Here is a 25,755-nt window from a genome sequence, read left to right on the forward strand (position 1 = left end):
CTTTATTTAGCCATGCTTTTATTTCTCTGCATTTAGTACAGCCTTTTACTTTCCTAGTCAGCAGCATGCCACCTGCTCTTTCATTTCCTCAAAGTAGGTCAGCAGTCAGCCATCAATCTTTCATCTTCATTACAGCTAAATCCTAAAGCCTGAGGCAAATGAACCATTTTAAAGGAGGTGCAGTGATAGCTGTGGTATTCTCTCTCTTGTGTTAGCCATTTGTGGCTGAAAAACTACCACAAAATCCAGATGAAGCTAGCCAGCCTTTAACTGGAAAACAACAGGAATGCAAGCAGTTTTCACAGGTCTTTGTAAAAATCTGGGGCCCGGTTCATAAACACAGAAACAGGGGTCCAGTCTTCACGTCATATAAACTCCTTCATATACTTATTAAACTCTGAATTTCAAATTTTAAGTCATTACCCCCATGACAGAAGACAATAGAACTTCAACTAATCTAGTGCCTAAGAAACACTTCCAGCTTCTGTTTACTCATGATCAGCACTGACATACAGTTTGAATAGCTCATGTCCCTTCGTGGTCTTTAATATTCTATGAAATTTAGAGATAGTAAACATACATCCTCCTGGCATGAATTCTGCAAAACTAAGCAAGCTGTACTTTTTTAGACTTCTTTAATAACAGAGGGTATATATTTTTTTGATTAACCCAACATTTCTTGTATGTACCTGTTCCTTTATGAAGTCATTTTTTGATCACAGGTGACCAGATTTAAAAAAACAACATTATTCAGAATTTATTAGCAAAGTTTGTGAAAATTAGGTTTTCTGTCTAATAACTGTACATATTTGTACTAAACCTTGACAGGATTTTGCTTTCACACAGTACTTCTGTTTCTGTAAGTCAACGAAACACAGTGAAGTTCAGTGATGCACTGAACAGTTTTCAGAAATACAGGTATCTGACAATTTCACCAGAAACAGGCAATAGCTCACTGATTTTTTCTTGAACAGTGAAAGACTAGGCAGGGTGAGATAGACAAGAAAGAGCTTTAAAACAACAAAACAGCAGGGAAGGAAGCCCACATGAAGTGTATGCATGCAAATGCCAGGAGGACAGGGGTGAAGAGAACAGTGGGGGAAGCATTCACACTTTTTCTGGGAAGTCAGCATGATGGAGCATCTCTTCGAAGTGCCTGTACACAACAATGAATGCATGCAGCATGGAGAGCAAACAGGCGGAATTAGAGGTATGTGTGCAGTTGCCGGGCTGCATCCTCATTGGGGTCACAGAGATGTGGTGGGAAGGCTCCCATGGCCGGAGTGCTGCAACAGATAAATAGGAAGGAACAGGCTGGGAAGGTAAAAAGGGAAAGTTGCTCATTACATGAGATGGCAGCAGGAGTACATTGAGCTCCACCGCCTTGGGATGGATGATGAGCCAGTCCAGAGCTTACGGGTTAAGATCAGAGGGCAGAAAAAAGTGGTGTATGTTGTGGTCAGTGTTTACTACTGACCACCTGATCGGAAAGCAGTTGATAAGACCGTACTCAGACAATGGGAAAAAGCTTCATGTTTGCAGATCCTGATTCTCATGGGGGACTTAACTGCCCTGATATATGCCAGAAAGACAACACAGGAAACCACAGATCCTGGGGATCTGTGGATTGCATTGATGAGAACTTCATGACTCAGGTGATGGATGATATGGTGAGAGGAGGCACTCTTCTGGACAGGATACCTAGAAAAAAGGCAGAAGCGGTGGAGGAGGAGAAGGTTGGTGGCAACCTTGGCTGCTGTGACCATGAGATGTTGGAGTTTGTGATCCTGAAAGGAGGAAACAAGGAAAATACATGATAACAACCCTGGATTACAGGACAGCAGACTTTGGCCTTTTGAAGAATTTGCTTGGAAGGATCCCACAGGAGATGGTTATGGAGAAAAGAGCAGACCAGGAGAGCTGGCTGATTTTCAGGGATCACCTCCTCCAAACATAACAGTGACCCATGCCAATGCAGAAGAAATCAAGCCAAAGCAGCAGGAGACCTGCGCTAATGAACGAGGAACTCCTGACTCCACTCAGACCTAAAAAGGAATTGTACAAGAGGTGAAAGCCAGAACAGGTGAAACCCGAGGAATATGGAAATACTGAATGTGCAGGAATGGGGAAGCCAAAGCCCGTCTGAAGTTAAATCTTGGGAGAGACAGGAGGGGCAACATGAAGGACTTTTACAGGTCCATCACCAGCAAAAGGGAGATTGTGGAAATTGAGGGCCTGCCACTGAATGGGGCAGGGGACCTGGTGACAAAGGACATGGAAAAGGCTGAGGTACCCAATGCCTTCTTCACCTCAGCCTTTACCAATAAAATTTACCCTGAGGAATCACAGCCCCTGAAAGCAGTGGGAAGGTCTAGAGCAATGAAGTTTTGTGCTCGGTTAGGAGGATCACGTTAGGGAACATTAAACCAAGTGGACATACACAAATCTGTGGGACGTGACTGAATGCATCCATGAGAACTAAGGGAGCTGGTTGATGTCATTGTGAGGCCACTCTTGATTATCTTTGGAAGATCATGGTGACTGGTGGAGGTCCCAGAGGACTCAAAAACCCAAAGATCACTGTTACCATTGATACGGGCAAGTAAAAGGATCTAGAGAACTACAGGCCAGTCAACCTCACCTCAATCCCTGTGATAGTGATAGAGCAAATTCCCCTGGGTACCATTTCCAAACACATTAAGGACAAGAATGCAATTGGAAGTAGTCAGCAAGGGGAGTCCCCATAAAGGGGAAGTCCTGCCTGACCAACCTGATAGCCTTCTGTGACAAAATGCCTAGCTTGGTCGATGAGGGGAGAGCAGTTGGCTCTGTTTATCTTCACTTGAGCAAGGCTTTCAACACTCTTCCATAACATTCTCATAGACAAACAGATGAAGCAGGAACTAGACAAGTGGACCATGAGGGGGACTGTAAACTGACTAAACTTCCAGACTCAAGGGATTGTGATATCCAGCAGCATGATGTTCAACTGGAGTCCAGTCAGAAGTGGTTTATCCTAGCGATCAACACTGTGGCCAATACTGTTTAACGTGTTGATGATGTGGATGATAGATAGGACAGAGTGCTTCCTCAGCAAGTTTGCAGATGATACAGAAGTATGAGGAGGCATTGATACACCAGATGGTTGTGCTGCTATTCAGTGGGATGTCAAGAGACTGGAGATCTGGGCTGACAGGAATCTCCTGAGCTGAGCAAAGAGAAATGCCAAGACCTGCCCTTGGGGAGGAAGAACCACAGATACCCATCCATACAGGCTGGGTGGTTGGCTAGAAAGCAGGTTTGCAGAAAAGACCCTGAGGGTGCCAGAAGAGGCCAAGTGGCACATGAACCAGCAGTGGTCCCTTGCATTAGGAATAGTGTCACCAGCAGGTTGAAGGAAGTGATTCTTCTCTATTCAGCCCTGGTGAGATCATATTTGGAGTACTGTGTCCAAGCCTGGGATCTCTAGTGCAAGAGTGACATGGGCATATTGGATTGAGTCCAGGAAGGGACCACTAAAATGCTCAAGGTATTGGAGCACCTGACGTGAAGAGAGGCTGAGAGCTGGGGTTTTGCCTTAAGAGAAGGCGGCTCAGGACAATCTTATCCATGTGCATAAAAACAGAATGGGAGGGAGTAAAGAAGATGAAGCCAGACATTTGTCAGTGGTATTCAATGAAAGAACAAGAGGCACAAATTGAAATGCAGGAAATGCTATTTAAACATCCGAAAAAAGTTTTTTATGATGAGGGTGGTTGAACACTGCAACATGTTGCCCAGAGAGGTTGTAGAGAGTCCATCTTTGAAAATATTCAAAACACGATCGGACATGGTCTTGAACAACCTACTCTAGGTGACCCTGCTTTGAGCAGGGGCATTGGACTAGAAAATATCCAGAGGTCCCCCCAGTCTCAAGGAATCTATAATTCTATATTTCAATTCTTAACTTCAGTTTCCTTTTCAGGAGTCACAGTGTTGTATGAATTAAATAAAAATGGGTAAACAGTGGAGATGTCTTCCTCTTTATGACATATTAGATGAATACGTTTTCCCATTGTAGCACAGCTATCATACTTGGAAAAGAATGCAGGACACCTGGTGTTGAGATTTACTTTCTAAACCTTATTCCATTAATGTTCAGAAGTGCTATCTGCAGTTTGTCAGAACGCCTCTCTTTATTCCATGAAAACATTATAAAGAATAAAAATGAAATAAAATTAAATGCAAAGATAATTTAAAAAATTACAGAGGTATTCCCTCTCTGCATACCTGATGCATATAACAACAGGCGTACTTGCTCACAAAGACCTATCTAGCCCAATACATGTCTCAAGTCCTACTATACCATCCCTTCCCTAGGGAAGAATCTGAAAAAGGCCAAGCATATAGAAACAACTCTCTAGAATATTCTAACTATCTGTCAATCAAAGATTTCTTGAGAGTGAGGTCATAACTTTGTACTTAGCACCTCTTGATAGATTTTTCTTCCGTGAGTATGCCCAGTTGCTACGTTAATCCCATGTAAGCTTTTAGGATGGACAACACTCTGCAGAAAAGTTCTCCATCTGCACTATGTGTTGTATGTTTTTTGAACCTGCCAGTTCCACTTCATGCCCCGTAGCTCTTGTATTGGAATAGACTGTGTGTGATCATTTCTATTTGCATTTTCTAAGTCACTGAAGATTTTATACTTCCCTGTTCTCATCCATCTCTCTTCCAGACAGAAGTGATCCCAGCCTGTTCCTTGGATGGAGGCTATTCCACACTTCTCAATCGTCTAAGTAACTCTGCCTGTATGTTTTCCATCTCCTGAAGCTAGGGAAGTGTGCTGGGACTGTACACAGTGTAGGTATAACTCCACTCTGGATTTATATACTGGCATAATATTGCTTTATGTTTTGTTCCCTACTTCTTTTCTTATAATTCCTTACGCTTGTTTTTTCTGACTCCTACTGAGCATCAAGATGACTTTTTCTTACATATGTACTATTGTATCAAGATCTCACCATCATCTGGCATTTCTTTACATTCAGTTCTACCTATTGTTTAATTTTCACTGAAAACAGAAATTTTGCTTGGGATTTCAATTTATGAAATCAGTGTCACAGTAACTTGTGGAAATGACTTGTCAAAGTTCATAATTTGAACAGCTTAAGTAATTACTTTGATAATTTCTGATATGATTCTAATTTCAGATTACTTAAAATTTTATGAATTTATTAAAAAAAACCCCAAACACTGGCAAAATAGGAAAAATATCCAAATTATCACACTCCTGCCCCTGCAGTGATTATTTCCATCTTGCTCCAGCCTAATTCCTTTGTAATGCCATTTATTATAACGTTGTTTGATCTGCCATCACACATACATTTCCATCCTGAATGTGTCTCCACAGTGCTTTAACTGGCTGTTCTTTCTTCTATATTAGTATATGCAAATGAAGAATATAAAAAAACCTTTACTTTAAAACCCTGCTCACAGCATTATTGTAAGATTAGACCCCAATGAAAACATTAAAGATCTGAGCCTTCAACCTATGTAACAAAGCTGAAGAACACCTCCACGTTGGCAGCAAGAAATTTTCATTTCACTTTCATCTGCTGCACAAAGTTATGTAGCTCAACGGTATTATTGCAAATAGAAAATTCCATAGTAAATCACTTTCTATCATTAGCTCTATAAATTTATGATGTAGGTGTTCTGTTCCACTTTTATTTGCAACAGTCCCACAAAATGAGAGGGGACTAATCAAAGCTGTTAGACCAGAATTCCTTTTCTGCAGAGAAGTAACCAGCACACAGAAATATATAACAGGGGTGATATCCAGCTTTTTGCCTACCATAATCAGAACCACGGGTTGTTTCAATTATATTTGGGTCCTATACCATTCCATAAGAGATTCCTGAAATTTACATGAGCTAGGACCTCACACATTCAAGACTTCCAGAAAGGAAGAGAGACTCCCTGCTCTGTGCCGCTTGGAAAAATACATGTACATCAAGTTTTAGAAAAAGTAAATAGGAAAAAAAAGGACTTCTTTAATTGGACATGTGGCCCCTGACCAGATACCAGAACTGAAACATCAACGGTCAAGATATTAAATATATATGTATATATGTACATACTAACACACACACTCATTCATACATATACATGTATATCTATATGTAACATACTGAATGTAATATTTTAGAGAATCATTGTTTTTTCAGAAATATGTGCCTTTTGGAGTATCTAATTCTGTAGCACACATCAGAAGAGATTCTTCTACACTACTAAGAATTACACAACATTTTATTTGTTAATGAAAAAAGCAGGCATAATGATTCTAAAATGTAAACAGTGTATTTCTGTAAAATGAGGATTCTAACCTTGTAATTCCTAACCTGATACAGTAATAGTAATAAAGGAACTATCAACTGTGTAGAAAGATTCTCCAATCTCCAAACTTCTTACTTGGGTCACAGATACTGCATGAGAAGGCAATAAAGATATCTCAGAATGAATGGAAACTGTTGAATAAAAAGGCAATACTAAAGAAATCAGTACACCAAGGCACTTAAATCCAAAATGTTATCTGAGATAACCAGGAGTCCCTTATAATATAATCACATAAGGAAGTTGATATAAAAAAGATATATATTAGAGAAGAAATGATATGAGAAAAATTAGGACGGCTAATACAGGCTTTCAAGGGCAAGTAGCTAAAAGACGACACTGAGTTTCTTTAAATGTACCTGAAAATCAAAAAAATGGTTCCATGACATTGCTGGAGTTAAGGCAAGAAGTAAAGGTGACAAAAGAATGAAGTCAGCATTTTCTGGTGAAGAGACTGTTGACAAAATTTCTGCACCAGATCTTTCTTTTCAGGTAACAGAAGTTAATTACTCCACCAAGATTCAGAAGATTTTAAATAAAATTATACATTAAGTATTCATTATATAATGTATGCCCAGAGATAATACTGCTGTTTAATTGTCAAAAATAAGCTAACAAAAAACGTAGTTTGACAAAAACGGACAAAAATATACAGTCTTTTAAAGCACGTTGCTTTTAAGCCAGAGGGCTCAAGGGCAGTAAGTGCTGCTCCTACATTTTGAGGGCTGTCAGGGACATGGTATGAGAACGATGTCTAGGAATACATAGAAGCACTTATGCAAGCTGTGAGATGACTGCCCTCACACAGGGATGGACTTAGACATGGACTTCATAAACAGTGAGGTAGGACAGGTAGGCAGCTGCCACAGGTCACAGAACAACTCCTGTGAGGTGCAGTACTCTTGCTGCCTGCTTAGCCTATACAAAGAGGAGACAATGCATGCTGCATAGACTACCACAAGAAAAAACAAGGACAAGGAGGGCTGCCAGGCAGCTACAGCTGTAGGGAGTGGATCTCTCCCTGTATGAGGCACTGTTTTCACATCTCTCTGGCACACAATCAGTGACAGCAGCAAGCGCAGCCCTCCCCCGTCCCCTCCAAATCTCTGACTCTTCTCAGTTACCTTTGGCCACTATCCCCTTCCCAAATTCTGCAAGACCTTTGTCTTAGGCCCCATCCCACCCTCAGCCACTAGGAACTCGCTCCACCACTTTCACACAATTAAGTTAGCAAACATTTGTATTCCGTCCTTACCACAAACCATTAAATCAGGTCTTACTGGGGAGCCTTGAGCTGACTGTCCGTCCACAAACATATCAACACCAGTCTGGTGGTACCTAAACCACAGCCACCTGCAGTTCAGGTCGTTGCCAGTCTTTAATAGATGCTGACACGTAGGTACTGATCTAAAACTGTGCTGTCCTAAGCCACAAGTTTGCTGTCCTTTCACAGTCAGTTTTATCAATGCAGATTATGGTAGTGAAAGTGAGCATGAGGTAAGATTTAGTAAGCATGAGAGTTCATGGACACAAGCAGGAGAAAGCATTACAGGAGGGTGGAGAAGCATGGAAGGCAGACATGCGCTTCTTGGACTACAGATGCAGCTGCTGGAGGTATAAGAACAAAGACAGTTTGGAAAGTAGACCTTAGGGTGATTCAGGCCATTATAAATCAAACAGTCCCCAGTTTTATAGCTTTTAAGAATATATATGTCACTGAAGCATTGCTAATGCATATTGGTCCCATTAACAATGTGCTTAACAGCTATTACGTGTTTCTTCTTTTTTCTCCAGGGAGAGAAGAATATACAGCAGGATGTTTTAAAATAAAAATACATATGCATAAACACATTCTGCTGGATATTGATGCTGGAGAGAGCTAATTCAGAAACAATCCTTGCTTTTGTAGGAATGAGGACATTTGTGAGAATCTGAAATTTTTGTAAAAAAGTTCCTTCTAGTGTTTGGCAGATCCCAAAAAAGCTTGTTCTCACTTACATATGAAATATACGTTTGAATTTTTAGAGTATGTTTATCAGAGAAGAAACAACTTTACCCTCTAAAGTGAAGCAATCTTTACATACATAAAAATATAGGCATCCAAAGGTATTGATTTACTACTGTATGGGAAACACAAGCAGAGAATGGCCTAAGGCACTTGCAGTAAATATCCTGAGCTGATACTAGCAGGTTATTTTAATAGTTTTCAAAATATCTATATTTTCATGTCCGAATATATTGTATTGGCATTTAGCATATGATAAGCTATAAACAACTAAGACCGCATTGCTTCACCAGGGTGGGACAGACTCTTCAAGGTTTGGGTACAAATATGGTATAGTATCACTTATGGATGCTGCTCTGTAAGAGAGCTTAGCAACAGTGAGGAATCCAGGAGAACTAAATACAGAAGTGAAATGACCGGTAGAGCATAGACGTAAAGAGGATGGCTTTGTGCATGGAAGTTCTTCTTCAGGCCCTCTCCCCACCAGCATAAAGTCTGTTTTACATGGGTTAAGTTTCCAGCACTCTGCCATCTGCTTATTGCCTGTGTGTGTCCATGCTGTCTAGTTAGTTGACCAAGTGTCTCCCTGTGTATGCTAGAAACAGAAGTGAGACATGTGGCACTTCGCTTCTAAAGTAAAACTACTTCAGTACCTATTAAGTTTGAGAAGCACTGAAGTGGTTTTAGTGCAAAGCGAAGGCACCTCTTTTAGATGAGAGAGCATTACTTCATGGTCAAGCACTGCATAAAGATCTAATGGCAGGTGACTAGAGGGCTTGCCTCTCCCCATTGACAGCAGGACTAACCCATCACTGCCATTAACGCGTTTCAATACAATATCTTGGCCAGAACTCAGGACATTCCAGCTGAACGATACTGACTATAATCACTTACAATATAAGCTGAGGCTTGCCTTCCCATAAGATTGCTGATGACTAAAGGTATGGTTTTAAAGGAGTATCGGGATACCCAGGGTGTGTCTTTTCAGTACCAGCCTATTAAACATTTCAAGGAACAAGGGAATATTCTTCCCTCAAAGAAGCATTAATTACATTAGACAATTTGTTATCCTAAAGAGCTATTTTAACGCAGAATTCGCTATCTTCAGAGAAGTCTGGTAGAAGGATTTTATGAGTCTCTATTGCAATCTCAGCATATTCTTGGAGTAATTCATTATGCTTCATTTCATCTGCATCAGCATCTGTTCCTGACATAAGCATTAACGTTTTTCTTTCTCTATACTATGGTGTTTGCTTCCAGAAAACAACAGAGAGATGTTACAGGGCTAGAAAGGGCTGAACATTGAATGCCCAGGATAGAATGCAACGAGGAAGATTAATCAGTTCCTGGAGTCTGTTTTCTGGAAGTTTTTCTTAATCTTTGGCATTTGATGGAGGGAGAGTTTTCTTGTCTTTCTTGCTTCTGATATTTAGAACAACTCAAATCACTGACAAAAGAGCGGAAAATGTTCCTGTCTGGATTATAATGCCTCTAAATCTTGACACGTAATATGCAGTTCAAGTGAAAATATGTCCAGAGATCCCTCAAAGATTTATCTCTGAAAGAACAAGGAAAGCATGTGTGGAGATGAGCTTCTAAGCCCTTGCAAGTTCCTGACTGCCAAAAACCATCAGTGTTGTCCTACACCAACTCTGTAGCTGTTTGCAGCCTTATAAGGGAGCATAAAATCAATGTTAACTTTGGCTCTGGCTTCAGCCTTCAGAGGAATAAATCTGAATTAATGTACCCTATGTATCTGAAGTATAAAGTGAAAAAGTGCCACTGGATCTATCATATACTGAGCCTGTTCAGTGAATGAACAAAACTGTAATAGTGCCTTCTGTGTGAACCAGCCAGGTATCACTGATAGATGGTATGTCTGTTGCTTTTAATCGTTATTAGGTTGTGAATCATTTACTGGCAGTCTCACACTATGCACAGCAATCTCAGTAGTATCGTTACCAAAAGCTGTAACTGGCTGCTTTCAATCCATGCGTATATAGTGACTTTACTGGTGTTAGAGATCTGCCATCTGATTTCCTTTCCTCCAATAGTCTATTTCTCTTAGGACTGAAATACCTTGAAATCCCAAAGGGAAAACTATAGTCTGGATTGCCAAATGCAGTGGAAAGGATGGGTCCTGTTGGGTACCTCTGGTAGCTGAGTCCTCAGAACTGGAGGAGCTACAGCAAAGTGTTTGCAAAGCGGCAGCTACATGCCACAAGTGTGACTACATAACAGCAGCACAAGTAACAATAATTATACATTAAAAAAAACCCAGTATCATTCTTCCATATTCCAGAGTAATACTTCCACTCTAAGAACCATAATTCCGTACTAAAATCAGTGTTGCTCAACAGCACAAGCAGGAAAATATGCAGACAAAAATGTTGAGGCTAATTGAGTCTAAAGATCTGTGAGGAGAGTAACTAAGATGAGTGGGCCATATGATGACAATTGTAATTTGATTTCAGTAACTGTAAAGCCATTTTCAGCTAAAACCAGTGGAACTACTTATACATTTTCTTGGGGTCTTAATTAGTGCTTGGAAGTGATCTGGGAATCACTTTGACAGTGAAGTCCAAAATTTTGTTTAATGGTGTACAACAGTGAAAAAGAATGCACTAAACATAAGGAATAGGGTGAATAATAGATAAAACCATTACACAGATCTTCTAAAATATGCATTGTTAGTCATTCTAACTAAAAAGGTTGCTGTAGAGTTTCTGTGTCATAGGAAAAAGAGCTTAATAAGATGAGGACTGTCTACCGAAAAGAGAAGAGGAAAATAAGGTTGTATAGTAAACACACAGATGTATAGTAATGAATGGTACTGCAAAAGTAGATGTGGAAGATTCAGTTCTTTTCTTCCTTAAAGGAAAAATGATGTATGTTCAATGGGACTGAAAAGCAACATTTCCAAAACTGAAAAGGGACGTTCTTCACACAGTGTCTAATTAGCAATTACACTGCTGTGAAAAGTTGGCAAGAGTGAAAAACAACTGATATTTATGGGAATAATGAAAGCATTCAAATAATGAACCTATAAAACGGTTATGAGATATACGCAACTGTACATTTGAAGTCAGTACTCATTATGAACCATGGCTGAAAATTTAAGCATGACAGATGAACTCTCAGATATGCACTACATGTTTCTAGCATCCACCTCTGAAAGTATTTGTGCCAGTTGTTGTTGCAAACAAGCCGCTGAACAAGACGAATTACAAGTATTGTTGACGGCAGTGGTTCCTATGTTCCTGTGGTTGGGAAGTAGCATTTATTGGGAAGTGAATAATGGAGCCAGAACTAAAATTGGAATTGCTTACTGAAGAGGAATAAATACCATCAAGCCTCATCTTATTAAGTAGCTGAAGCAGCAGCCATTCATCCTGCCATTTTGGAACTGACCCTGCCCTATTTCTTTATTTTTGCCAATTTGATACGTGTTTCCATGGGAACAGAAGCAGGAGTAGCCACCAGCTGAGTCAATCTCAGCTGCTGGCTCCCAGTTCTCACGTTTTGTTCTGTTTCCTTGGAAACGGATGTCAAAAGAGAAAGAGAAGTAAACCAGCTTTTGCTTTTTAATATTTACTCTTTCTTTGGACCTGCTCTAGGTCCTCTGGGCTGGCGGAAGGTTTACAGTTGACTCTAATGGCCATTCATTTTCCTCCTCACTGGAATGGCTGCCAGTGACTGGTGGGGCCCAGAAGATGCAAGTAAGAGTTCTCAGTTTCAGCTACTGCTGGCGGGCCGCCTGCTGTGAGCTACAATGGCAGGGTTTGAAAGCAGGCTACAGATTTCAGGAGACATTTGGCTCCCACAGTCTGTAATATTTCAAATTGGAAGGAAAGAAATTAAATTTATTTAAAAAATAGTAGGGGAAACAGATGGGCGTAATGATATTCAGAGAACAAATTGACTAACAAGCTCTGACCTGCATTAGGTTGAACACCCCCAGAAACTACTTCAGCCAATTATATTCTTCATTTCATAATGTGCGTAGGACAAAGTTCTCTCTAATCCAGCTGTTAGTTGACTGAATAGCCCAACAGCACAATGTAAACAACACCCCCTAAACACATCTGTTTGTGCATATACACATATGCAGAAAGAGAAAATAACATGATCTGATTGTTTCAAAATGGCAAAGAATATGCATAATTCTACTTGAGCACGTGAATTTGAACCAGACATCTTTACCAATTCCAGACTTATGTTACTCCCACATTTTTCTCATGCATGTACAAACACACACAACACACCCTCCTCCATATATAATTTTGGGCCAGAGTATTTTCCAGTTCTTACATCAGCAGTGTCATGACTGAAAACAAGTATTAAAGAAAAAAAATCATAAAAATTGCAAACCCCCCATATTTTAAAAGAATCTTAAAGAATATGAAAGAACCCTGGAAAAGCATGCAGGCAATTAATCTTGCAGTAGATCTAATTTTGTATGAATTTTTGTATGAATTTTTGTATCTAATTTTGTATGAAAATTATACTCAATTTACACCTGTGCAGTTGAATCCCAATTTTCAGGTATCTTCTGTTTAAAAATACACAGGCAAATCAATTTCACAAGACAAAATGCTGTCATGAAGAAAAGTTTTATATTTGGTGGCCTTTGCTCTTAGTTAGCTAGTCTAACTATTAGGGTATAGCATCACGCTCACCTTGGACATGCTTTTACCATTCCTTCCTTTCACACTTAATATATGAACTCCTTCCTGAGTTTTCTTCACATCACATCTCAGTTATGTCCACACAACTTTCACTCATCAGTGGCCTGGCGTTACTACCTCGAGTAACTTCTAGAATCATATAGTTAGTTGAATTTACCTATAGTCCAAATAATATCTCTGTAATATTCATATCTTCAGGTACTACATTAGGAGCAGTCTCACAGAAAAGACAGTCAGATACTCAAGAACAACATTTATTCCTCCAGTCTCCTTGCACTTGCATCCATCTACTGAGAATATACCCAGTATCTTTGGGCACCCGTAGAGTTGTGTCAAGTCAGCTAACATTGTGATTTTGTTCTGGGATAGTTATTTGAATGAAAAACTTAGGCAGTTTTAGTTGGTTTAACTCAGGCTTATTCTGTTTTATTCAGAGATGTAAGACATGCTGAATTTACCTAATCTATTTATGGGTTTTCTCTGGCTGAACTTAAAATCAAAATCTCAAATCTAACTCCCTATCAGTAAAACTTTGCATAGCAAATGAGATAATAACCTTTAGGTTTGCTGCTGCATCTTCAATCAGGAAAGACCATTTCACTTTATGTTGAGCTTTGCAATGTCCCTCCAGAATTCTTCACAATCAGCCCTCATTTTTACTATCTGGAATAGTTTACTATAACCACTAAAATTTTGTCATCTCGACATTCACTTCCTCTTCCACTGAACAACTCAAGTCCCAGCACAGAGACTGGTACTTGTCCTGAAGGACTCTACAGGCTACATCCCTCCTTCCTGGAAAATGAACTTTTAGTTATTCCTTAATTCTGTTTCTTTTTTCTAAAGAATTTTACATCAATTTGAGGGCTTCTCTCTTATTCCACGGCTATTTAATTTCCATGAGAGCCTTTGATGAAAGAAATTGTTGAGTCCTTTTTGGAGACCTAGCAGGCTGTGTCAGCTTCCGTTCACATGCCTGCTGGCTTCTTCAAAGGACTTCACTGAGTTTTTGAATGATTTGTTCCTTCACAAGTGCCATGTCAACTCTTCCTCAGTGTAGCATATTTATTTCTAATTCCACTCCCAATTATAATTTTTATAAGCTGGCCTGCTACAGACATTAACTTACAAGTTTGATGTTTCCATTCTGTCTTGAAAACATGGCAAGACATTTGCAACTTTTCACTCAGGTAGAAAAGCAGTTCTGAGCTAATGATTATATACGGCTGTCAGTAGTTTGACGATTACCCCTTTGAATTGCTTTAGAAAGCCTGGGAGAATATAATCTGTTTCTAGTGATTTATTTCTGATCCGTTCCTCTATTCCTGCCAGCAACTCCAGTCACTCCTCAGTGAGTTCAACAGAAGGGTTCTAGCATAGGCAATCTCCAAAAGCTCTCCCACAAAGAATTTTGCTGAGCAAAAAATATTATTTTTTTTTCCTTTTGCAAGTATTTTTTAGACTGCTTTAGTGTGTTCTACATTTAACGTACCAGCCTTTATGATCCTTTCTATTTTCCTCATCTGGGTACAACTTTGGTTTTTTTGGAGGATGTCTTCCTGCTGTTTCATCTTGCTAAGTCTCTTCTTTTTCAAGTCTTATTTGTTGTGTGGCATGCATTTACTCTGTGTCTCCAATACGATATTCTTAATGCTTTCTAGGCCACCTGCAAAGATTTAACTCTCTACAGTGTCCTCTTTAGCGTCTCTTTAAGAGGCTTCCTCAGTTTTATGTTGTTCACCTTTCTGAAGCTGAGTAGCACTCTGCTGATCTTTTTTGGTTGTTGCTTCTTCAGAGTTAGCAAAGCTAAAACATTTTATTTGCAGCTACAGAAAAGTCCTTCAAATATTAAAGTTTGGGAACAGATTCTGTATACTATGCACAATGAAATCAAGGGTTAATTCTCTCTTTGTGGGTTCTTTAATCTGTTGAATTACGAAGCAGTCACTGATCCTAAATGAGTTAGTCTGAACAGCACATTTGTCCAGTTTACATAGCCATTTACATCACTCTTGCAATATTTATGACTCCATCAACATATCAGTGAAAGCTGACCTTCTGGCTTGTTGGTTACTAATACGCGTCCAACAGCATAGTTATACACTTGGAATGCATAGGAATTCTGCCTCACTCACTGAAATGATTAATTTGTAATCCTGATTTTACTCCAAGTTTTCTTTAATATAAAGCACTACTCTGCCACTAGCATGGCCTCCTCAATCTTTCCTGCTTATTGATATTTTTATTATGGCAATGTCCTCATATAAAGTTGGGCATTCTTAGTTTCCACATTTTATTTCTATATCAATGCTAGAAGCCCAAATAGGATGTGTCTCATTGATCTCTTTTTCTCTTCTGTATCTTCTAAAGTGGCACTTTGTTCTGTTTTTTTTTTTCTCCATTTCATGTTTATTACCATCCCAGGACAATTCAGTGTGAAACCTTAAATACTAGTATTCCAGATACCAGAATGAAGTCTGTTTTTAAATATTGATAATGTTATCATATGGTTGCGTAAGAGGATAACTACATAACTGATGCTAAGACATCAAGGAATGCAAAGTTTGCTGCCCTGGATAAACAGGTTTTAAAATTCCACAAGAAATATTGGCATTCAGTATGCAAAGTATTACTTTTATCGAGTCTATCACTAACGCAAGACCTTTTTACCTTGGGAACTATAAAATCTAGTCCATCTCCCCTAATATACAAGTTCTTATTTATTAAACATTATCATTGGTTACCTTCATGGTCACAGTGACTCAATCTGTGTCATAGATATTTGTGTTGGGAAAAGACAAGCCAGTCAGAGGCTTTCAAGCTAAACTCTAGGGTAAAAGAATTACTATGCCATTGTATTATGAGCGAGAGGTGAGTGTGACTGTATGTCTGCACACAGACTTACTGAACTGTAGCAAGTACCTAACTGAATTATGATATGGCTATTGCACAGGGATAACAGATTCCACTTTGTAAAGGATTTTGCTATTTCAGACTGCGGTTTCATTCCTACACAGGTGTATCGGTGAGCAACTAAAATTAGAACAAGCTGGTGTCCCATGTATTTTTTGTCTTGTGGCTGGATTCTCTGTGCCTAATTAAGTGTGAAACTGCCCCGTAGCATGTAATTTATAATGTTTGTCTTTAGACTCACTCTGCGACCCTCCTTTTATGGGAGACACTACCAGAACCTCTCCTCCACACAGCTGGCTGTTTCCATTGAATCTGTAGCAGTGCTGTGCCCTTAAGAGCTGTATCTGCTCTGTCAGGTTTGACTGAAACTGGCAAACAAAGTTTGTTAGGCAGGAGGAAAAAACACACAGGGCACCCTCGCACATAAACATTGCCTTCTTAAGAAATCAGGACAAAATCCAGATGGTTGGAAAAAGGCAGTAGAGCCTTGGTGTGCCACAGAAGCACTGTAATTCCTTATGGCCTGTTGAGACGAAGAACCCAGCTGGCAGGACAGCAAGGGAGGATGCACTCCAGTTCACATGACCAGGAGAAACTTAGGGTGGAAGGAACCTAGATGAGGTCAGATCATATCCACAGAGCATTTTGATTATAATCAAAAAGGTGAATTCTGATGAAAAAAGCAAATTCCAAGTTCCGCCTAGAAAGAAGCTTCTGACAAAAAAAGTGATTGGTCTCTCCACTGATCTGAAACATTAGCAAAAGGAGAAATATTATAGCCCATTCAACAAGCAAAACAGATGAATAGCGGTAACGTTATGGATTAATTCCCATTTTTTACACTGGCTGCTTGAAACTGAGAAGCATTTTGTGTCAGAAAATGCTTTTGCATTTTGTAAGAATCAAGCCTACAGTACTCTATATGAAGTATACATAGGAGGAACCTTACAGTTCTCCAGGAGAACAGCGTACAGCTATGGAAATTTTAAAGTGGTCCCTGCTGTTATCTGAAACCTGTTTACTATTATCCAACAGTTTGATTGTCTATATATCATATACCAAATAACTGCTCTACTGATGGTTGGAGGATCTGAATGCTTTACGGCTCAGCCATTGAAACTTTTACCATGGTCTCTTACGGCAGCCATAGATGTACTTTTCATAAGAAAACCTGACATCTGGGGTCAGGATGCCAGAGACCAGTCTGAAAACTGACAGACCCAACATCCCATCTGATTTCTCCCTTCTGTCAGGGGTGGAGAGTCACCACAAGCGCCTTCACTTCCCTGTGTATTTTTAGATGTAGACTGCCCATCCTCAGTTTTTAAGACATGGATAGCTTGACTTTACAAACAACTCTGGAAAAAGAGTCTGGATTTTTAAAAAGTGCTTGATAATTTGCTAGTGTTGGTATTCAAATGAACTGCTTTGTGAATAATGCCAAACACCAAAGGATACTGTCAGTTTTTAGGCTCCTCATCTAGGTTACTTTGATTCACGTGTTTCTAAAGACACAGTTAACAGAGGACCACCTGATAGTGGCCAAATGCACAACTTTCACATAGGAAGCTGATGAGTATTCATAGTTAAAACAGAACTCAAATGGTTCATTAGCTAGAATGAGTGATTGTGTTCATAACTTTGGCACCTACGTTTAGTTTAGTCTCTATCACTTGGATCAACTTTAACTGAGACAAAATATCCCTTTAAAATTATTTCATAGAAGCAAGTGGGACAAGGTATATATGTGACATAATATTCCTGAAATAAAACAGAAACTTGCCTCCAGTAGTGTTTACTATATGATAAGTACGTTTCAAATACCTGCTCAGGCAAGCTCAACTAAAGAATTCACCATTGCAGAATGCATTTAAAAAATCTAAAATTAAAAAAAGCAAATTAAAATAATTTTTAAAAAAGCAAATATGATTTGTCGTTTGCTTTTACAGAGGAGTTTCTGAGACCTGAAGATGTCTTCTTCAGGAAAGCAAATTGCAGTTCACCTCACTGTTTATATAAGATAAAAACATACGCATAGTATTTTAATGACCAAATTTGCTTGCATAATATTTTCATTTCCTTCCCTCCCCAAATCCATTAGCTTAAAAAAACATTCTGCACAATTTAGAGTAATAGCAAAGAGCTCTAACAGCAAGTTTAAGTCAATTCTATGCTGAGTGTTCAAAATATTACACATTCTCATGTGTACATTCAGTGTATGCGAGTTTGCATGGGCTTATATAGTTCCCAGAGAACTCCAGTTCTGATCCAAAGTTCAGGCAACTGGTGTGCAGCCCCGTGGCCTACAGAGCACTGAACATGGAACAAGCACACTAAGTTTTTGGTGGCATAAGTTACAAATATACAAAGAATATACACTGATAAGTTCAGATGGAAACTTCGATCACTTAAAACTGCAATAAACATGTTTCAAATAGCTGGTATTTATGGTTTGATAACTTCACAGTTGCTGCTGCTGTCTACAGAATTTTCACTTGGGGGATTCTACTTAGACCAGATATCAAGATCTTTAATTATGGCTTCCCTCTTAACAGGGAAAAAAGTAAAAGTCCTTCTAACTCACTTGTCCACAGCACTGAAATGAGCATTATTTCAATTGGATTTTGTGACTACTCATCATATTATGTTTGGTTTTATATGAGCAGTAAAACAGTTAACAACACTGATAATTGAAGTATCAGTTGCAATGAAGTTGGAACAAAAGGAAATAAACAAGGCTATCGACAACCTGCTATTGCTTCAAGCCCTACAAACATAAAACAGAAGTGTCTCCACAAGACAAATTTCAGTTACATTTTCCATTTTTTATTGACAACCATAATAACTGGGGAGTCTCTTCCAAAAAAAAGTTCAAACTCTAGGGAACGACTGAGAGGTATCTTTTCAGACTCTAAAATGATTTCCTGAAAGGCATCCCTTGCAGTTTAGGAGGCATCGTTCTAAATATCTTCTACAAATTATATTCAAATAAACAGTAAAATCTTCTCCTAATAAAATTCCAGAGCTACACTGCAAAGTAAGAACAAAGTAAAAACAATGGAATAAAATATCATATCTTTTCTTGCAAACATTAACATCAGAAGAGAAAACTACCATTCTTTTTCTTACTGATTGCCAAGCATTGGAGAATAGGATAACACTTCTAGATTGTCCTCGTATAATCTAGTTTTCAGATATCACCAGTTTCCATGTTGGAGATAACAAACTCCCAAACGTTACTAATCTGCATACAGATGATAGAATTTTTTTTCCCTAGTTCTGCATTGTTGCTGCCATGTTTCCTCTTGTCAGCTTGTCCAGAAAGCTCTACTTCTAGAAACCTACCAGAATGCTGGAAAATTTGTAGAAGGGGCATTAAGTTATTACCTCCTCCTTATCAAAATCTCTAGCATGATCTTTCTGGGAATGACATTAAAATAGGAACAATCAGTATATGTGTATGCACACGCTATTACTGAAAATAAATATAGCAGTAGGTAACATAATTCCTGAACATCTCCACAAAGAATACAGTCTAAGTAGTGACCTCTCCTGCACTTATCTTGAATAAGCTCTTACTGAAATCTGCTAATGGGTTCTGATAATCTATTATTTATTGCAACAGACTCTGATAGAGAGTCTTAGCAGAGGACTCTCTTGTGTTTACAACACTTTCATCTAAAATCTCTCACAAGTGACAGAATCATGGCACCTTAAGGTAGAGAAACCATTTCTTTTGGTTGCAGTTATTTCATTTCTATTTGCTTTTAAAAAACAGAACCCTTCTTCCCCCCAAATACACAGCTTGACCTGCTTTCATATAACCTAATGCATCTTTAGCTTGGTCTTACAGAAAGCTGTAGATACTGGTATGCAACCATAAGTGTTACTTGGGCTTGAGGACATACCTCCATGTTATACTTTTCCACTGTCCTTCTCAAAGGATCCACAACCTGCCAGCAAATCAAGATGCAAAGGTCAATCAGTAGCATCCCTCCAACTATCACCAGTAGCTTCTGGTCTTTAATGATCTGGAGAGACAAAAAAAAAAAAAAAGAAAAAGAAAAGGGAGGAGATTCCCATGAGTCATAGTTAGATCCCTGTACAGCTTTATTCCTATATAGGGAGAAAAACACAGGTTGCTACTAAAAAGGTTTTTTAACAATGAGCGAAGAAAAGTTTCAGAAATATCAAAAGGTGAAAGCAAGAAGACACAAAATTATTTTTGTTTGTTTCATGTTTATTAGCATTCTGACTTTTAAAGAGAAACTGGGAGGACTCTTAAATATTAATAATGAAGTCCAGGTTTAATGTTAAATCCTGGAAAATGAAAAAAATACATTCTAGAGAGCCACTACTGTGTTTCTGTATGCAAATGTGGAAAAACATTCATTACATACTGCAGAGCAGGGGGAGTTAAGAAGGAATTTAGTTTTACCTAAGATTTACAGTATTCACTTTTTCATAACCTTCTTGGATGTGGAAAACACACGTGCAAGGATTTAAAAGATAAGTTCATTTTTGAGGGTTTTTGTGTGTGTGTGTGTTTAACATTTGCCTCTGTTACCCAGGGAGTAGAAAGGGATGATAGATTTTTTCTATATTACAAAAGTTAGAGGCTTTTACGCACATGCAACTTAAAATGTGTTTTTAATTTTGCATGAATTTTATGTTCAAAAAAGAAAACTAGATTTGCTAATAAAAAGAACAATCCAAACCATGTATTACAGTCTTGTATAGCTGCATGCAATCCCTATATTATTTCTATTGTTATACACATAGTGACAGAGAAGAAATACACTGCAAGTACATTATTTCAGTTGCAAAGTCATAAACATGTTCAAATATCAGGCTTCAATTAACTTTATATCAGTCCTCTTGTTCCTATGTTCATGTCTTTTAAATTAACATATTACTAATGAACACTCATCCAATATTCAAAAGATATTGCCATATTGTTTTAACATGGACAAAACCACATATTGTTCCCTTGTTTTGGTTCTCAGAAACAGTTGGTTTAATCCAAATGAAATATTCAAAAATATGAAGGCTGATCAGCTTACTAAAGTTGTGAATATTTCAGTTCAATTTGATAAACTTGTTAGGATTTTGAAAACTCATTACAAAGCCAGAAGTGTCAGCTAATCTTAATACAGGCAAGGCTGGTATTCCTGCCTAGAATAATGTATTTGCATTGAATTCCTTTCAAGCTTAAGGAAATTATAAAAATGCCTACAATTTGAAATAATGTAAGAAGAACTTCAGAAAGTTTGGTTTTCGTATTATTTAGTGAGATACATTCTTTATTTTGAAAGATGTTTCTGTAATATTGTGCACAGCTCTTTGTTAATATGCTGGTTTCTTTTATATATCATTTGGAGTAAACTAAGTGTAGAACTAAGGCTAGCAATCAGAATGACTTAAAGGATTTGATGCATTATTTTCATTTCGTGAGACCAGTTATTTAAATCCGTGTAGCTCCCATCATCATAAAGAACCAGAAAATGATGCTTTCCTCATGTTTGCAGCAGTAATAAAACAGTATGTCCATCTCATCAGAGATAGCACAGGCATGCCTGGAGAGGGAAAGTGAAGGGGAAAGGTGCAGCTTTCGTGGTGGTATGCTTTCTGCTGGATGGTTTGGCAAAGAGAACTTTACAAGGGAAAGATGTCTTGTGGCATGTGCAGGGGGAGGAAGACTGTTGCAATGTGTTTCCTCATTAAGCTAAAAGGAAAGCAGATATTAAGCAAAGATTCTCACACACAGCTTGGTCCCTTGCCTTCTTTGGGAAAACATAACTATGCCTAACCTTTTATACATTTACCAAGTTACAGTCAAAGCTGAAAAAGGCTTTGTTAATCACTGAGGTTACCCTCTATAGAAAAAGCCCATGTATTTTTTCTCTGTCTTTGGGTGCCTCTAAACAGGACTTGAGTGAAATGTACCTAGTGCTGCTCCTAGTGTGAGTGGAGACATAAGAGAGAAAACCATGGGGAATCAAGTCCAAAGAGAATTTGGATTTAGATGATATTTAGACACCTCAAGCCAAATTTATTTTTCTTCCATTTAAGTGGCTAGGTAATTCGTTTTATTGGCATATTTTGGTTGGTCTTTCTTTTTAATTGATGAGGTTTATTTTAGTGAAGTTGGCTGTTTAACCATTAGGTGTCTAGCCTCTCTCAGTAGCAGCGGGCAGAGACAGAAACCTTCAAAGGACAATACATCCCACTTATCTTGGGTACAATTTAGGATTGGAGAAGTTAGTGTTCTGAAATGTGTCCTTCCCTTCCCCCCCAGCCCCCGTCATGAGGGTGTGAAGACAATTAACTTGAGATAAAAATATGCATTTGAGAAACTTAAAGCTATGTGAAAAGAATCTGCCAGAAATGTTTCCCTCTGCTCTACTGAACCATAAAAGTTCCTTGTAAAAAACACCCAAAACATCAGGCATGAAGCCCTATCTTTCTAATGAAAATAGTGAACATTTTACCTAGGAGAGGTAAAACATGAGACAACCAGCCCACTGTATTCTAAATTTATACAGGCTATACTGATATTGAAAGTAGGGTTGCATTAGATGCAGATTTACCAACACTGACAATATTAATCAAACTGGTACAGCAATGCCAGAAGCAAAGGAGTGAAAGGATACTATTAAAAGCAGTAATACTGATAATCCACTTACTAACAGGGTCAAAAGAAATCTCATATTTACACTTCCTATTCAGGATCACATTGCTAACTGCCCTTTCTTGCTCTTGCGCATCTTTTATTTGTACCGGACCTTGCACTACTGCAGGTCAATATTCATATTTTAGTTCACATGTAAGTTTGGAAACCTTTTTTTTGGGCAGGTAATTATTGGAACAAATAAAAGCAGAAATCCAGCAAACAGTGGAGCCCTTCCTTGGATGCCTCTCGGAGCATTTTTTCCTGTGTTACATTGTTGAATGGCCCTTTTCTGGAGAGAAGGGAAGAGGTGCATAACAGCAGCTGTCACTGGCAGCAGGTATTATTCATCCCTTACTTCTGCCAGACAGCCAGGAGGAAGGCAAGCAAAACAAAGCCCATAGATAACCTGAGGAAGTGATCTGCACTACTGTAATGAGCTCTGTAAAACACAGCGCTACCAGCGCTGCAAGCAGGGTGAGCAGGCTGAGAGCCCGGCTCCGGAAACTGCCTCGCACACCCATCACAGCCCTGCTCTGTCCTTGGCAAAACCATTGCAGCAGCGCAGAAGCAGAACTCTTCACCAAAACACTAGCTTTTCAGAAGGAGACGTTGAGTTTCAATTATTTTGTACTTCTGCCAGTGGCTAGGAGTTTCTTCATTTGTCCTAACGTATATTTACTCCGAGAAATGCTACTGGTATATATCAGTAGCAGCCATTCCGAAAGGCGTGCTGATCCCCGCCCCCCTCCACCCTCAGGAAGCCCAGCTTTCCCTCTCCCCAGCCATCGCTCCCACCCACCAGCACTGCTTAAGTTCAGTACATTCACTCCTTGGGAAACACCAGATGCACTGAAGGAGTCTTGACTCAGATCTTGTGAATCCAACAATTTCTCTGTCTGACAAAAGAAAGTCATGAGCAACTGAGGATCCTTACAATCAAATATATCAGAGGACATATTCCTTCTTTCAGAGGAAGATTCTTACTTTTTCCCTTTTTCATTCCCCCTCTAGCATACAGTAAATCGGCCTTGGGAGAAATGCACGGTAGGTAATAAAATCCATTTTTGCGAGTGCTCCTGACTCCTTGCTGAAGCCAAGCTCTCATACAGCAGCATCTGTGAGTAATATTTTCTACCATCTGTGATTGGATAGGTGAATCTGTCTCATCCTGGCAGATCTGCCCACTGTTATAAATGCCGTTGCTACCGGTCTGGACTATATATCTGGATATGAAGCTGTCTGTCCTCAAAACAAATTCACTCGGAACAGGAACTGGTAGGCCATTTTCTCCTCAGCAACATCGGTGTATGAGCAAATCAAAATTTTTCTGAAAACTTGTGACCATAAAGACAGGTTCAAGATCAAAGTCGTTATCTTCCATGGACCTTGCAGTCTGATTGCAGGAGATATAATATCTGTCTAAAGCCCTGGGATCAAGTTTCTGCTCATCAAACTCTTGGGGATTTTCTAGAACTATCACAGGCTCTACTACCTGCCATGACAACTTCTACTGTCCATTTGGTTATTATTTCACAGACCTCTTGTGGGGCTTTTTTTCATTTGCTTTCTAATGCACATCCGTTGTGCCCTGCAGGACCCTATTCTCAACCAGTTTATGGGGTCACCTGGCAATTTGGCAAACAACAGCAATTAAACATTAGGCTTGCTTTCTGTAGTTAAGGCTAAGGCAAACTATTTGTTATTTCTTACTTTACTAGAAACCAACTTTGCAAATGTATATTATATAGACCTTAAAGATGAACTCTGCTCTTAACCAAGAGCAAGGAGTCTTATATACGAAGACTTACCCTCTTTTCCAGGATTTAACATTAGCCTTGTACTCTCTGAGTTCCACAAATAGCTTTCCAGCATGGATTGAATAGTTCATTTCCTCCTGTCTTTTTTTCAGAGTTAATTTCTTAGTTACCAGGAACTTCACCTCCCTTTGTCAGAATAAAATATCTTTAAAGTTAAAGGAAGATCTATGAGCTAAATCTTGGTGGTGTGGGTTTTTTTTTTTATTCATTGAATTTATAGAAGCATAGCAAGGCTGGCAGTATTTTTGTATCTATTTATAGGTTTCGAGATAAATATATATTTTCTTTTTCCTTGAAAATTTAGATTTTTTCTCTTTAAGAAGGCAATTCTGGTTTCTCTTATGTAGTTCAACCCTTTCTAGTTTAGCTGACAGATCTGCCCCTTGCCTTCTGGCACCAGCTGGATAAACACTTAACGCTATTCAGTAACTTTTTTTTTTTCAGTTGTCCCTTCCTCAGACTCCTGGGACAGAATCTGTAGAGAGAAACCCTCTTTAAAGGATCCCTCTGTGAAGCTTCCTAGACCTTATTCCATTAAATGAATAGCACTGACAGCAATTATCGAAGCCCTCAGAAATCTGAAACCCAATGTTCCTCTCCCTGGTACATACAGAAATCATGCTGGTAGGAGTTCTCCTTCTGAACTGGAGGGGAAAGAGAAAAAATAACAGAGTTTGTGGGAAAAAAAAAGAAAAAGTCTGCAAGGCTGGAAAAAGGGACCCCATAACTACTACTAAACTTGCCTTCAGTATATTCTTTCCATTGCATAAACTACCCTTTCATTTCTGACAGTATGATTAACAGGGAAATGCCTTAGGCTTGCTCCCCTACATTTAATGGGTCAGCACAGGTGGGATGGTGCCATGAGGTTGATGATGCAGAGGTAGATAGGTGAACTTTGCCATACGTGGGCCAGGGGAGATATCTATCTTTGAGTTATTAAAGCCATTAAGGACTATTCCTTAATACATTCTTAATTTCTATTGTGTAATGGAATGAGAAAAAAGGACTATTGAAAACACATTATGCACTTGTTCCCAATAACTCCACAATGTTTTTTCAACAGCTATTACGAGTATTTCCTATAATAGGTTCTATGATTAGTACTGGGAACACTTTTCACACTGCAATTACGTTAGTTTTAATAAGTGAATGCTAACATTTTAAAAAGCATATTTTTTATAGCAAGCTTTTTTGACCAGTAAGTCACTCACAGTGAAAAGCTAAGTTTAAGATGTTTTACTCTTTTAAAGGTACTTTGATCAATTTGATGAAAGATTT

At 38.8% G+C, this 25,755-nt stretch overlaps 1 protein-coding gene across 1 annotated transcript in view; it reads right to left on the minus strand.

Moving 5' to 3' along the window:
- The window catches only part of GABBR2 (gamma-aminobutyric acid type B receptor subunit 2), a 506,706-nt gene that overhangs the window by 128,960 nt on the left and 351,991 nt on the right, over positions 1-25,755 (minus strand). Inside the window, exon 13 of the mRNA XM_059815457.1 lies at positions 19,893-20,015. Coding sequence (XP_059671440.1) covers positions 19,893-20,015 — 123 coding nt within the window. The remainder of the gene's footprint in view (positions 1-19,892; positions 20,016-25,755) is intronic.

The sequence above is a fragment of the Gavia stellata genome, chromosome 3 (assembly GCF_030936135.1).
Source record: "Gavia stellata isolate bGavSte3 chromosome 3, bGavSte3.hap2, whole genome shotgun sequence".
In the NCBI taxonomy this organism is placed as follows: domain Eukaryota; kingdom Metazoa; phylum Chordata; class Aves; order Gaviiformes; family Gaviidae; genus Gavia; species Gavia stellata.